Source organism: Heterocephalus glaber, unplaced genomic scaffold, assembly GCF_053883595.1.
Source record: "Heterocephalus glaber isolate CG9 unplaced genomic scaffold, H.glaber_assembly_v1.0 deba00001465, whole genome shotgun sequence".
Classification (NCBI taxonomy): Eukaryota; Metazoa; Chordata; class Mammalia; order Rodentia; family Bathyergidae; genus Heterocephalus; species Heterocephalus glaber.
This window is the reverse complement of record NW_028258312.1, coordinates 4471095-4487126: the sequence shown is the minus strand read 5'-3', so window position 1 is coordinate 4487126 and position 16032 is coordinate 4471095. Positions and strand designations below refer to the sequence as shown.

The following is a 16032-nucleotide window of genomic DNA, read 5'->3' as shown; positions in this document are numbered from 1 at the left end:
GTGCAAGGTTCTGAGTTCGATCCCTGGTACCAGAAAAAAAAAAAAAGAAAATTACAGAAATACTTTGTAACAGAAATTAAACTAGCAAATCATTTCTAGTTGAATAGTCTCAAGAATAGCCTTTTTAATAATGATTTGTAGTCACGGTTTAACTCTCTAAAATAAATATGAGACTGATAACAAAAATTGGGGTAATTCTTTATTTTTAAAAACTTTTATAATTCATTTAAAAGACTTAATTCTTATCCACGTTCCATATCAGTAGCACATACATAGGAAATAATGTTTTCTTTTATAAAATAAGGTAGTCTGAATTTTATTTTTTTTTTATGACATCTACACACCTCTACACACAGAGCAATATATAAATGCAAATATATCTTTAATTTATTCATTTATTTATTTTAAAGACTTTCAGTCCTGATGGTCGTTGGTTAATAAGTGCTGCAATGGATTGCTCTATTAGGACTTGGGACCTTCCATCCGGGTGGTAAGTTTATTTTTCAATCTCTTAGATGATTTTTCATTGTTTTAACATGTAATTTTTACTTGTAGTTAATGAATTGTGTAGTTAATGAATGTGAATGCAGTTGGGGATTTTCTAACATGACTGTATCTTATCCTTAGAGTGTTTAGGACCTCTAAACAGTAGCATCATGAATTATAATAGGAAAACACAGATTTAGAAGTGAGTTGTGTAAATTTTAAGACAGCTCATTTGGGCTTCTTAATACTTCAAAATGGGGCTCAAACTTTAGGTCTACAAAGTTTTTCTTTGAAAGCTTTTAAAAATTCATATTGAATTTAATGAAAACATCAAAAATCTTAGCTTTTCTTTTTATGTTATATATCTCTGTCAGTAGCATAGCAATGTTAGAAAGCTGTTTCATGGAGTGAAATTTGCTACTGATGCAGCAGTTTCTCAGGAATTAGATAACCTCATGTGTGAAAGCAGTCTGACCTTTAGAAAGGAAAAACCCTGATGTTCTCATTTCCTTTAACCTTTGCCATGGGCATGAGGTACACCTACCTATCCAGCATACACACATGTGAAGCGTGCCATTAGTGGATCCAGCTCTAATAAGCAGGGACTTTTGTCCACAGGTGTGTCCTTTTTCACATGAAATAGAATAAAGCAAAATCTGGCTAGCTCCAAAGACTGTACCAAGAGTTGATGTTTCCTAAATTAGCAAAACTTTTTTCAAAGACTATTAGACATATTGGTGGTCTGTTGCTTCTTGGTCTCCTGCTATTTTTTGAAAATGAACATTATGTAATTGAATTAAAGTAAGGAATTTTGACTAGTAGGGTTAAAATAGTGTGGTTTTCATTTTCCTTTTTATTAAGTGTTAGTTCACATTAGCTATGGAGAAATCAGTTAATGTTCAGTAATACTAAACTGGCAAAATATTTTTTTAAAATTGCAAGTTTATCTTTGGAATGGAAGAATTAGGATCTGAAAGTAGCATTCAAAGCCATGAAACTTTGACTCAGCATTAACTCTTGGTGAGTTTCTTATTTTAGTAAAAAGTCAAACATTTAAATCTGATAGGTTTTCAGCTCTAGTGTCATATTTTTAGGTGAACAGATGCCACTTAAGGTTGATAGAGAGGCATGAAGTCTGCTGCAACACAAGACCAAGAAATAAGCCCCGTGGAGATGATAAAATGTAAAATTACACTGGACAAAAATATATTTTTACTAAAAAGTTATTTTGGTTAAGATTTGAAGACCAAATGAGAGCTTAAAAAACAGTATCAAACAACTAATTCTGCTTGATTGCAACTAAACAATCTTTTACCAAGTGCTGCTAGGCACTTTATATACTTTCGTGTTTTTCTATCCTCAAAGTTAGTACTGTTACTGTTAATTACTAGTTCCATTTCACAAGTAAGGAAATGGAGGCTTTAGAGAGAAATTAAGTGATTTGTCCACAGTGGCTTAGTTTATAAATAGTAGAACAAAAAATAAATACAAGAGAAGGAAGTTTTTCTAACAATTATGGTTTTCTTGCTGTAGAAAACAAATAATAAGCAAGATTCAGTATTTTATCATACAACCCTAGGTAACTGTTGAGGTTTTATTTATTTCCCTTTTAAATATAATTGGGATGGTAACCTTTGGAAATTCCTAGTTCTTCCTTCAATAAATATTTTCATCATTTACATAGCATGCTAAATATTTAAAGAATGAATATATTCATTATATAATCTAAAATGAAGCAATTTATAAGTAAACCTTTGAATGCAGTAACATAGTGAATCCATCTGGAATTGTACCTTTCTAAAATAAACTGCATGAGTATCGAACTGTTTCCTGTAAAATTTTTTTTAAATGCTGAAAATTTTTTGTTTGTAGACGTCTCAGAGAGAAATAGTTAAAATATCCGTAAGGTATATGTGATTCACTTCCCAACATCACCATCATTACCACCACTTTCTGTTTCTTTTGGGTTTTTGTTGTTTTACCTAGTGGAAATTCAGATTGAACTCTTTGGAGGGAGTAATAATATAGAACTACATAGTTATATAAAAGAGTTTTGCATTTTCTTTCATCTTCTCATCCTCATCTTTTCTGAGGAGCATTAACATTGGAAGAGTTGGAACAAAGCATCATTTTACATTTCTCACTGAGTCATGTCATGTTTTTGTTGATTCCATTATCTTGGAGACAAAATATACATACACTATAGTCATTTTAACAGAATAATAATCACAAATAGCATACTGAATGTTACATGTATATGCAGGACTCTAATCTTTTTCCTTCAATTGGGGCTATGGTTAATATTCTTTCAAAAAAATTGATTACATAACTAACTTTGCATATTGTAAGTGTATCAGGAGACTGTAGGTAGTTTTAGTAAGTCTGGGATTAAGGCTGAACACTTAAATTATATGAACTAATACAACTGTAAAATAAAATAGGCTGTGTATGTGGAAACTGCCTTCCTCAAATCGGTGCTTTGACATAAAAGAAAGCTAGTCTACTCACAGCACAGCTGTAAAAATGAAGTTGCACAATGAAATTGACAAATTATAGTATGGAATAAAACCAGTATACTCAATCAATAAATTATCTTCTTATCAGATAGATTCTAAACATGTTAGGAAGTTTTATCCTTCACATACTGCAACTTTACATACTGCAGAATAATATTGATCAATACAAAGAGGAAATTAAGATGATATGAAATTGCTGTTTTCAGTTTAATTTTTATTTGTATACACCAGGATAGTATCTTCTGCTCTAGGTTGTTTGGATTAAGTGAATTAACATAAATAATTGACAGTCTCTTACGATAATGTGTTTAGCAAATGTTTCCGTTTCCCTCATTCCCTTAATCCCCAAGAAAAACCATTCTTGTGAGCTTCCAAAGTAGGCCTGAGCAAGAAACAAGGCAGCTTATTACTGCCCTTTTCCTTATCTTGAACATGCTTTGGCATTTGTTTCCAGTACTCCTAACATTAGTATTTTCTTTCCATCTTCTATTCACCTTTGAAGATGTACATTTCTAATGGCTCTTTCAGCAAATTGAGAGAGGTATTTTATTATTGGCAAGTCACTTAATATCTCCACTGGAGAGCCTTTACATTTGAACTGCTCACGATGTTCCACTAGCATAGACATACCCTGTTTGTGTATTTGTTATCACCCTGCTTACTTTATCTTTAGTTTCAGTAGTGGTTTTACCAGCTTTAAAGGTAGTTAAAAGTGCAGACATTTGGGTTCAAATCTTGGCTCACTTGCTCTCTCCCTTGAGCAAGCAAGTTTTAAGTTTTCTGATCTGTATAGGGAGGCCTGATAAGGTGTAAGGATGAGATTAATCGTACACACCAGTGCTCAAGAAACTTCCTAAGAACACTAAAAATCATGTTAGCTGCTGTTACCTCGTTCTTAAAATAATTTATATTATTTAGTGTGGATCCTGAACTTCATTCACTTATGTCTTTCTATGGATAATTATTGTCCTCAGTAAATAAGGATTTTTTTTTTAAGCTCTTTTTAAAACTAGTATAGTTTTCTAAAGATGAGTCTTCCTGGTAGGATGGGGATTACTGTAGACCTTTCTCTTTGATTCGTAAGTCTGCCTGATTTCACTTCTGGTGCCTGCCATCCTAGTCAGTCCTGTATTGCTAAATGATTACTACCAAAGTCTCACTGTTTCTCCAGTTCAAATATATTCTATGCATCCTGATGACAGATTGTCTTATGAAAGTCAAGATTATAGCACTCTCTGCTCAGAAATGTTTAGTAAGTTAACATCAGTTTTGGGATGAAAACAAATTCAAATATTTGGTGCTCAAGACTATATATAGCCTTATGCTCCTGCTTAATGGTTCCACCCAGTTGCACACTCCTTGTATTTTTTACTTTACTCTCCACATTTCCCTTACCAGGAAGTGCCTTCTCTGCCATTAATATCCTTTGAAATCCTGTCCATTTTTAAGGCTCAGTTCAAACATTCAGTTCTCTGTGAGACCTCTCTTGAGTTTCTTTACTTGAGTGTGGTCACTCCCTTTTTTCTCTCCAACTTTCAAACTCCTTCAGCAGTTTAGCGGGAAGGGCATAGGTATTTGTTTGTCTTTATTTTTATGTTGAGACACATCTCACTAAGTCAGTAAGTTACCTGGGCTGGGCTGGCCTCAAATTTGAGATCCTCTGTCTCAGTCTTTCAGAGTGCTGGGCTTACAGGTCCGCACCACCACACCTGGCTCCTTTAGCACTTTAAAGCTATAAGGCTAGTTCCCCTAAGCTGTGTTCTGACTGACTATTCTCTAAAGACTAAATGTAGTTTTTTCATGTGTAGCATGCTTACTTACTCGGAACACGGTCCTCAAAAGTTTTTTCTGTTACCATTCTCTTATTTAGAGCCATTTTGTTTTATTGCATTCTTCTGTTATCTCACTTTGTTTATTGTCACTAGAATAACAGAAATACTGAAGAGTACTAATTGTGTTTATTTTGAATGTATGATGTCTTTAAAATTGCCCCAATCAATATACCATGATTTCCAGTAGGAAAACAGCATCTAGTCCTTCTGCATTCTCTGTTGGTGAAAGTTCTTGTTTGGTTAATTGGACCATTTAGTGTTTTTGATCTTTCTTGTTAAAGAAGTTATTTTCACATAGTAACTTAGTTGACAAAGCTTTTTGTTAGTGATGACTTTTTGCATATAATTAAAAACACACACAAAATTTTTGTTCTCTTATCCCTTGTTCTTTTAACAAAATTATTTTTTGTGAATTTATCTTTTTTAGTAGAGTATAAGTACTTTAACATCTTAATTCATTTTGTAGCCTTGTAGACTGCTTTTTGTTGGACTCGGCTCCTCTCAATGTTACTATGTCCCCTACTGGAGACTTTTTAGCAACTTCCCATGTGGATCACCTTGGAATTTATCTATGGTGAGTTATTTTATATACTTCTACTCTGGAGGAAGAGGAAGATGACAGTGTTATTGTTGTCAGAGAAGCATGATTGTTAAAATTACCATTTAGTTAAAAAAAATACAATGGAAATTTCACAGATAGTGACACCTTGGTTGTCCAGCGGCTCCAAGCTCGAACTTTGCACTACTCCAACAGCAAAGTTCGAAAAAAACCTGCTTGGTGTTCAAAACTTTGCTTGATAGTCAACTAGAAATCCAACTTGCAAAAACCTGTTTAGGCTGAGTGAGTCACGAGTTGCATCTTGCCGCGGACACAAAGGGGTGACGCTTCACTCTAAGCGTCTTTCGCCCAGACAACATATAATACTTGTATTGTTGCATTGAAACTGTCATCATTGTGCTTTTATTTATGATCTATTTGCATAAAATATGGTAACCATGGCTTGAAAGAAAGTTAGTGATATCAGCAGTAAAGCTAAGAGGAAAACTGGGAGAAGCACCATAGAGTAGTTAAAAGAAAGAAATCATTGTGGGCTGGGGATTTGGGGATTTAGCTCAGTGATGCTGCTGCGTGGCTCACAAGTGAAAGGTCCCAAGTTCGATCCCTGGTACCAAAAAGAAAAAGAAAAATTGTGAAATTTGTTGAAGTCCTGGAAAAATGAATTTATAAGTGTAATTTTTGGGCCTCAGAACAATTATTTGATTTTTTCATTGTTTCTTATGGGAAAAATATGTTCAATTCTCAAACTTTTTGGTATTTGAACACAAATTTGGAACAAATTGAGTTCAGCAGCCAAAGTATCACTGTAGTTGACACAGGGATGTAAATCTATGACTGATTCAACATCTGTTTGATAATTTAACAGCTTTGCTCAAGTGTATATTGTATACTACATGATTTTTATATGTTGTCATATTTGCAGAAAAGGTAAGTAAATTCAAAAGGTTTAAAAAACAGCCAGGCCCTTAATTTCTTGCCACTACCCTACCACTGCTATGTGACCTTGGCCGTCCTTTCTGAACTTTAGTCTGCTTTATAAAATAAGGCCTTGGTGTGAGTTAAATGCCAAGATTCATTCTGGTTGCATGACCTTTAACCATTTGAAGATATTTGGCAATTTTAAAATTCTTATTTGAACCTCTAAGGAACTATGACCCCTCAAAATGAAAGATAAATCACCTGGGTCTAGCAAAATTTTTATCTACTTTTTAAATTCAAATATCTATTTAACTCTTTTATTGAGGAAGAGAAAAAATTTTTCATTTTCTAATTCTAAAATGTTACATTTTTAAAATAAGAAAGTAAAGTGGATATATAATGGAAATAGATTTTACTTGATAAGTAAAATAGGGAATCTCTTAAAATCAGTGAAACTTCAGCAGTTAAAATAAGAGTAATAGCTGTGGGACCTCTACAACAGGAATGTGGAGCTTCTCTACATAGTACGATTATTATAACTCAAGACTTGCGATTCCTAATCTTTAATTTTCCATTTGAGATTTATAATGGGTAGGGAAAAGAATATGTCTGTGTTTTGGGAATGTTGCTTGTATTTCTGTTCATTTGATTTTTTTGGTACCAGGGATCCAACTTGGGACCTTGCGCTTGCGAGGCAGGCGGCAGAACCACTGAGCTAAATCCTGGGCCCCTGTTGCCTGTATTTTTATTACTCATCCATGAACATGTAGGGTAAAGTAGCAGGAAAATGGCCACTTAGAAGACCATTCTGGAAAAGGGGAATCCATGACTAGTCAGTATCCCCAAGAGCATAAACAGTGTATTCAGTGTCTGAATCCATCTTTCTTTTATTAATTCCTTAAGCCAGCATTGATATTGTTAAAACAATATGTGGTCACTTTACTTTATGAAAGTATAATTTGCCATTCGTTTCTCTTAACCATATTTTTGTACTATATTAACAACAGATTCCATTAATGTTTTTATGCAGCTTTCTTATGATAATATCCATGACATAAAGGCATTTTCAGATTAAGGCAATTTATCTTTGAGGTCTTTTCCTGACTAGTGCAGTATGTCCAAATTCAAGATTACAGCCATTATTAGCAATTGTTGAAGTTTCTCTGAAGTAATTATTTTTAAACTTTAAAAATGTTCTTTCATTTTGATTTCTCAGGTCCAATATTTCCCTGTATTCAGTTGTCTCATTACGACCACTTCCTACAGATTATGTCCCTTCAGTAGTGATGCTTCCTGGTATTTGTCAAACCCAAGGTAATCACAAAATAGCAAAATAATTTTTGAGGTGTAATTTATTGTAAGTCTAATTTAACAGCTATTGGTACAGAAGGCAAAATTTAATGTATTCAGTCAGAGGGTTTATTTAACTGAAAAATTTAAATGACTTCAGTTTATGCAAAAATATAATTGATATATCTATGTCAAATATACTGTTATAAAAGTATTTTGGGTCTGGTGGAAGTTACAGTTAATGTGAAAAAATAAGAAAAAGGAGCATAAGCAAAGAAAGTAAAACTTAAAAGTTTATAAGCCTATATTGAGGGGACATGTTACAAAATATAAATGGATTTGGGATGAATTAAGTTGCTTTTATATGCTGAAGATTTCATTTTGCATTAATTTGTTTTATCTGAATTTTTTTAAAGATGTAGAAGTATCAGAAGAAAATGCAGAACCAAGTGATGAAATGTTAGAGTATAGTTCACCAGAACAGCTGAGTGAGCAATTAGTCACTCTGTCACTTCTCCCTGAATCACGGTGGAAAAACCTTCTTAATCTTGATGTTATTAAGGTAATACTATAGTATACATAATATTGAGCATTAAGTATACCTACTGTAAGCATTTTTTTAATCAGAGACAGCTTCATGTACTTTGAGGCCTTTAGGAGGGGTAGTTAATGTCTCAGCAAAGACAATGCCATTTAATTGAATGTACTTTACTTCATGTGGTTTTCATAGATAACCCCTGTTTATCAGTTTTGAGAGTACTCTGTAGATGTGAATGTGGCGTAAGTACAATCTTCAACTACTGTATAGAGCTTTTAAAAATTCTGTTTTAAAATTCAGTCTGATAAGTTACTTTGTGAACTTCTAAAACAAGAAGGCAAAGAATTGCTACCCTAATACATCTTACTGCTAGATGTTTGAGAGTTAAGGAAATTTCATTAGTTTTTTATTTTATTAAGTTGCAGTTAATCAGCTCACAATCAACTATAAAAAGAATTTTAGAGCTTTCTGTGTAGGGTCAAACATAAGTTTATGAGATAAGTACCAGATAATGTGTACTTTTTCACTGTATATGGCAATAGAAAATGAATTATCCCCCCTTGTCCTTGAAGAATTTTAATTTTTATGTGGTATAAGTTAATGTTTTCATGACCCCAATTTGTGAGTATAAAAAGCAATTGAAAGTGTTGTTAGAGTAGATATTTTCAAGTTATCTTCTGATAGCAAGTATTGTTTTGTGAAACTCGATATGATTGGATATATGCATAAACATTTACTAGAGCTTGTATTAAGTCACAGTGTGGGCTATGATAAAATGTTTAAGGAACACTGACATAGAAAACTTAAATAAGTAGCAGTAATTATTCTTTGAACCAGAGAAGATGTTTGGGTCTTAAGTAAGAAAGGAGAAAAATTGGGCCCAGGATTTAGCTCAGTGGTTCTGCTGCCTGCCTCGCAAGCACAAGGTCCTGAGTTTGATCCCTGGTACCAAAAAAAAGAGAGAGAGAAAATTTTTTCTTGTTAACTTGAGAGATTGGGCTTGAGCTGGGAATACAACTGTGAAATCTCTCCAGCCTGTTGTCCAATCTAAACTCTAAAGAGAGTACTTGAAATAGTTTTAAAAGCAAGACATTAAAAAGTACAAGTACATGAGAAGAGCAGGCGGAATAATGTCTGGCTAATTGAGCAAAATGCTTCCCAGTAAGATAAAGCACTGCATAAATACATATAAAAATTGAGCTAATTATCTTTGAGCAAGAAATATATTTCTATTTCCTATTGAATAAAAGAAGCTGAAATTTTTTACTTTGTCCTGTGGATAACTTTTCTGCTATTGCATTTCTGTGAAAGATTAATTTTCAGACTCCCTATGGAGCTTTTCTATAACCTTTTGTTTTTTACAAGTCAGCAACTGTCCCTACCAACTCAAGAAAAAGTTAAAAGAGTAACTGACTACATTCAGCCATGCCAGAGGGCTGTGCCTAACACTGCAGTTGGCAGTGCTTTGTCTTGCTTACGTATAATTTCTTTATACATAGCTCCATGAGGCCATAAATATCTCAGGCTTGCTTTCAAATAGTCTTCCTAGGTCAGTGGTGGCAAACATATGGCACTGCGCCTCAGTGGGCTGTTTGTTATCATTGAAAGCTCAAAAGCTCACTGAAAGGTTCATCATCACTGCTCTAAGTTACAGAGATTCAAGAGAATAGAAGAATAGTTTTAAGGTAAATGTTAGGTTCATTTATTAGGCAGATTACTGTAAAGTCTCATCAAACACTCCTGAGATAGTGATACGTAGAAATGTATTCATTAAAACGAAATTCTTTCATTGGGAATTCCAATAGAATTTTACTAACAACTTGAAATATTTTATAAGCCAACAAGTTTTTTTTGTTTGTTTTTTGCACAAAAGTACTAAGGAAAAATAAAAATGCTAAGAAAGAGAAATGTACTTTACAAAAAATTCACTAAATTACTTCTAATGCGGGATGTTGGCTTCTGGCTCCAATGTATATGTTTTTTCTTTTCTTTTTTTGAGAGAAATAGTTTGAGAAGCCATTCTGTGTATAAATTTTGCTCTCTAGCCCATTTTGTTTACAAGGTAGTATTGAGTACAAAACAAGGGCATTTCAGGAAGATAAGCTTTGTCCTTGAGCTGCCTCTGCACCCAGATAGTTTCCTTCTGCCTTAGTTAGGAAGGGTGCTGGATACTAGAGGTCTGCATTGAGAAGCCCGGCTTGGGAATAGATATGATACTGGTCAGCTGGATTCTAACGTTCTCATCTGGAAAAGTCTGATTCCTTTTTTGACTTCTTGGTATTTGTTTTAGATTTGATTTGGAATTAAAAATTGTTGGGATAATTATTAGTCTTTTTCTCATTCTCATTTTCTCTTAATCAGAAAAAGAATAAACCAAAGGAACCACCCAAAGTACCCAAATCAGCACCATTTTTTATTCCAACAGTTCCTGGCCTTGTACCCAGATATGCTGCACCTGAACAAAATAATAATCCCCAGCAGGTAAGAACCAAACTAGATAAGAACCTAAATATATGGGGTTTGTGTTTGCATATATCTCGTATAGTTCTTTACCAAGACCTAGTTTTACAAATATAAATAATGATAGCTTTTAATTACAAGCCATGAATTTTTTTTGACACAATCTTTTAAATTTGTTTCTGTTTAAGTCTAAGGTGGTAAACCTTGGAATCCTGGCTCAAAAATCAGATTTCTGCTTGAAACTTGAAGAAGGATTGCTAAATAATAAGTGTAAGTTAAATTATAACATATTTTAACATGTATCTTTAGCTTGTTTTACTTTATATGAAGAAAAATTGAAGGAAATACCAGATTACTTAGCTAAAAAGAGGGTAGTAAAAACAAAAGGTTGCACTTTTGGTTTTAATCTGAACTGATTTTAGCTTTAAAATTACAGTATATTAAATGAGTGACACCAAACTCAGATAATAACTATAGAAGTTTATTGAAAAGCTTTAACATTTTCTGTGTGGAATGTTAAATTTTTTATTTTGCAATTTGGAGATGGATACATATATTGACAATATTTAGAATAAGGAGCCCCTTTATGTGCGTTAAATGTAAAGGTTTTGTTTTAGCTGGTAATTTACATGATTTTTGTTATTTACAGATTTGATTTGTGGTAAAATTTTCAGTACAACAAAGCCTTGTCATAGGTAATTTTATATATTTGCAAATTATCCTATAGAAATACATATTTTTTTGAGACAGCATCTCACTATGTAGTCCAGGTTGTCCTTGAACTCGCTATGTAGCCCAGGCTGGTTTCGAACTCTTGGCAATCCTCGCATCTCAGCCTTCCGAGGGCTGGGATTATAGGCATGCGCCACCACACCTGGTAGAAATTTTTAAATATCTTTAAGTGTGTAATATATTTAAATGAAGTGATTGTAATAACTGGAATTTTTTAAAAACTTAATACAGATGAAACTGCTCTCAACCTTCTAAAAGAATTAGGCCCATCAGGAATTGAAACAGAGCTGCGAAATTTGTCTCCTGATGGTGGTGGGTCTATAGAAGTTATGCAGAGTTTCTTGAAAATGATCGAGATGATGTTGGAAAGGAAGCGTGACTTTGAGTTAGCTCAGGCATACCTTGCATTATTTCTAAAGGTAAGTCTAATGTAAGGTATTTTCTGTCTTTGCTCCATAGAAGCAGTATTGTCTAGTAGAACTTTTTATAAAGATGGGAACAGTCTATATCCACACTGTCCAATATGACAGCCACGTCACACCCGTAGCTCTTGAATACTTGAATGTGGCTAGTGTGGCTGAGAAACTGAATTTTTAATTTTATTTAGCTGAAGTTTAAATAGCCATATGTGGCTGGTGACTATCACATTGGAGTAGTTGAACCATGCAGCTTGATAGGTTTTTTGTTTTTCCCCATGCAGCAGCACAAAAATTTTAACTGTATATCCACTTACTCCAATATATTTATCCATTAACTTTTTTTAAGTAGTTATATTCTGTAAGTTTCTGTGATCACAAAGAGAAAGCCAGGTTTTACTGCTGAAATCAAAAAGCTCACCTCTGTCAAAGTTGGAGTTTAAAGTGATTTGGCATAAGTTGCTTTTGTGATTAACATAATAGTGAAATCATGTTTCAAAGATATATCTTTATTCCATTAATAGTTAAAATATTTTCACTCAATATGATTACTTAAAAATTATTTGAAAGCTAGATATTTAGGTAGTGGCCCAATGTATTGAAAAATAAAAGTATCAATTGTCTGGTTTTTTTCCCCACATTTACTGTATTTTAGTCACTTAAGTTGAACTTATTTAAAACCTTTAGAAAATAAAGCAAAGAGCCCTTCCACCGTTCATTACTAGTGGATTATATTGAAAGGACAAATTTATGGAAGCACAGAAATGTGGAATTTGTGTTGGAACTAGGGCTCTGGATTGGGGGTATAGCTCAGTGGTAAGTGTAAGGCTCTGGGTTCAATCCCCAATTCTACCGAAAAAACAAAGCAAAACATAAAAACCTACAAAAAACAAAAGTTGGACCTTGTTTCAGGACTTTTGTATAGTGGAGAAGAATGATGAAAGTTTGGAGAGGGAAACTGGAGATAGTAATAAACCAGCATATAAGATATATTTAGATACTATCTTTTTAGGTTCCTTGAGAGAAAAATGAATGCAAAGTAGGTGAGTAAAATATCCAACTATCATATTTTTCTTTTCAGTTACACCTTAAAATGCTTCCTTCAGAACCAGTACTCCTAGAAGAAATGACAAAATTATCATCACAGGTGGAAGAAAATTGGATTCATTTACAATCACTCTTCAATCAGAGCATGTGTATTTTAAATTATATCAAGAGTGCTTTGTTATAAACTTAAGTGATTAAAGAAATCAAAGACATGTATTAAATGGGTTCAGTTGAACTCATCTTTGTTTTCCAGGTTTAATGTGATAAGTGCTAGCACTACTTACCTCGTCAGTAATTCTCTTTTAAATCAGAATGCTTTCTTGAAATAAAATTATATCTGCCTTTTGTTTTGAAGATCTAAAGAATCTACTCAAATGACTTGTTTTGTTTTTGTTTTTTTATCGCTACCGGGGATCAAACTCAGGTCCTTGAGCTTGCGCAGCAGGCGGCAAAACCACTGAGCTAAATCCCCAGCCCTCAAATGACTTATTTTGAATCTTTTCAAATTAGTTGTGTAAGAATTTTTGATTGTTATTACCAGCACATATTTTTGAGTATGTTACAGATAAGAGATGTCTGCATGTTTAGTGTGAAGTAGTGCTGAACTACATTGAAGATACCAGATAAAACATCTATGGTATAAAAATCCGTATGATATGAAGATAAAAGTTTTTTTCCTTCATGGCTTTTGATGAAGGCAAGTTTTAAAAGTGGAAGTCAGATCAGATGTCTTCTGGTATGCCCTTCTTTTTTTTTGGTACCAGTAATCAAACTCTGGACCTTGTGCTTGCCAGGCAGGTGGCGGAACCACTGAGCTAAATCCCTGGCCCAGTTATGCCCTTCTGTGCAGAAGAGTTAGGATGAGGTCAGCTGGGATCTCTGATGATCTAACTTTCTAACATAGGTCTATTGTTCTCTCCATTGTGTTCTGAAGGAAATTGTTCTTGGATCAGAAATGTGAGAGGCGCTTGCCCATCTGAGGTAGACTGCTGTAGGAAAAGGTTGAACAGATACCTAGGATAACCAGGGGGAATTCCAAATTCCACTAAAGGGTGTCCTTCACAGATTTTTCTTTCTTTACTAATGACTTGTTTATTTGGGAAGAAACTGACTACCTTTCTCTCACAGATGTTGTGAAACACAGTAGCTCTGGCAGTTTTCTCTTTTCAGATCATTTTCTTTTTTGTGGTTCAATTCTGCAGCAGTGTGTAAGTGAAAAATGAGCAGTTCTTAAAAATACAGAGTTTTAAAAACTGTTTTTAGTTTCTAAACTCAAATGTTGTTTTGCTCCTAAAATGGAGCTGGCTGGATTTGGAAGGCAGCTTTGCTCACCATTGTTAACATCAACGTAAACTAGCTGGATTTGATCACTGATATTCTTGATCAACATTAGGATAAAAGAGTTTACAAACTGATTTACAGACAAGGACAGTCATTAAAAAGAGTTGGCCAATGAGAAATTTAATATTAAAACATTTTTATTTAAATAGCATATGGTAGAATTAGTTAACTAAGGAAATAAACCAATCTGGCTTTATACTCGTTTACTTTCAAAAATGTATATCTCAATTTATTAAGCCATAGATTAAAATGTTAGTAATAAATTAAGTTCTGACTTTAAAACTGTACTGTATTTTCCTTTGTCTCAAATACAGTGAAGATAAGGCAGAAATTTAGTGCAGACTCATGTACCTTATAAACATTAAATAACAACAACATAAGAACTGTGAACTAAAATTGTATTCCTTTTTTAAATTATGAACTGAATTTTCTTGTCTTTCAAATGAATATAGAGTTGAAAATGTTATTTTTATTGACAATATCTTTAGGTAGTATTTCCACATTATTTTAGCAGGTATCCCTTCCAGAACCTTTCCTGTGTGTTTGCCATCAAGGGACAGAGCCAGAGATACATAAAAGTATAATTGTGTGTCTGTATTTTTCTTAAAATGTCATTCTGTGCATACTGCTTTATCTTTAAGTTAAATTTTAAATTACACATGTAATATATGACTAATTTTATTGTAAAAAGATCAGTCAAGTTTTTTGACAAGTATAAAATGTATAGTTTGAGATTTTACTCAAAGATATGTTTTTCATTCTGCAACTTGTTTTTCCTACTTTTATTGCATTCCATTCACATTTAACTAATCTCTTTATTTTTGCACCCTGTTTCACACTTTTGCCTATAATGGATGCTTAAGTGGTTCACCTTTTCTCTCCTTTAATTGTAAACAGTGCTGAAGTGAACATCTTATATAATGAGTCTTTATGCAACTATAAGGATTCCTCTCTAGTATATATGTTTAGAGTTTGAATTGTTTGGCCAGAAGACAGTTTTAATTTGAAGAGATAGTTTTAGTTGGCTTCCAACGTGGCTATAGGAATATATAGTTTCCCTCAACGAATGAGTTCCTGCTTTGTCATATGATGGACATTTGAATTAGATCTTTATAATTTTTATTAACCTCATAAGTGAAAAAATATTGTATTCAAAAGTTCTGCACACTGGTAAGGGTGGGCATCTTTTTATATATTTACTTTTTAACTCATGGATTTTAAGCTTTCATATAACTCAGTTACTGATCTTTTTATATCTATTGTGAATGTTTCTCCCAGTCAGTCTGCTTGTCTGACTTAGTTTCCCTTCTATAGATTTTTTTATATTTTTATAGTCAAATTGAGAAATTTTCTTATTACAACATATAAAGTAAGTCCTCTTTTCTAAGAGATTTATCATGTGTTTACATGTTCATTTCACAGTTATTTGTATTTCCTTCTAAGATGAGCATCAGTGTGAGTGGTTAATGTCTATATCTATATCTGTAATTGATTTATATGAAGAAGTTGAGCTATAGACCTACCTTTATATTCAAGTCTATTCAAAACTTATTCCCTGGAAAGTTCTTTTGTCTCTAATATGAACTGCAACTTCATTATGTACTACATTATTTTATTGAGCTTTTTGATATTTCTAATAAATAGTGTATTAATTTGATTGTAGTTTGATATGCTTTCAGATTTGGTGGGGTAGAACATTCCTGATGTTTTTAAAAATTTCTTAGCTACTGGGTGAGCATGTCTTCTTGAAGTCTGATTTTTTATTTCACAAAGTTTATAGAGTTGATTTGTAGCAAAGTATACTACTGAGTATTATTTACATAAGAGTATATTTATTTATCTTCATTAAATCAGATCATTCATGGGCAGAATTCTCTCAGTTTCACAGTTTTTTTAT

At 33.1% G+C, this 16032-nt stretch overlaps 1 protein-coding gene across 2 annotated transcripts in view; it reads left to right on the top strand.

The window, feature by feature from the left end:
* The window catches only part of Wdr36 (WD repeat domain 36), a 41347-nt gene extending 25555 nt beyond the window's left edge, over positions 1 to 15792 (top strand). For both annotated transcript variants that reach the window (XM_004841770.3, XM_087180868.1), the window contains 8 exons: positions 411 to 490; positions 5301 to 5408; positions 7528 to 7625; positions 8018 to 8163; positions 10501 to 10620; positions 10788 to 10869; positions 11563 to 11750; positions 12829 to 15792. In XM_004841770.3, the coding sequence (XP_004841827.1) occupies positions 411 to 490; positions 5301 to 5408; positions 7528 to 7625; positions 8018 to 8163; positions 10501 to 10620; positions 10788 to 10869; positions 11563 to 11750; positions 12829 to 12978 (972 nt within the window). In that variant the 3' untranslated portion in view covers positions 12979 to 15792. The remainder of the gene's footprint in view (positions 1 to 410; positions 491 to 5300; positions 5409 to 7527; positions 7626 to 8017; positions 8164 to 10500; positions 10621 to 10787; positions 10870 to 11562; positions 11751 to 12828) is intronic.
* Positions 15793 to 16032: the final 240 nt, after the last annotated feature.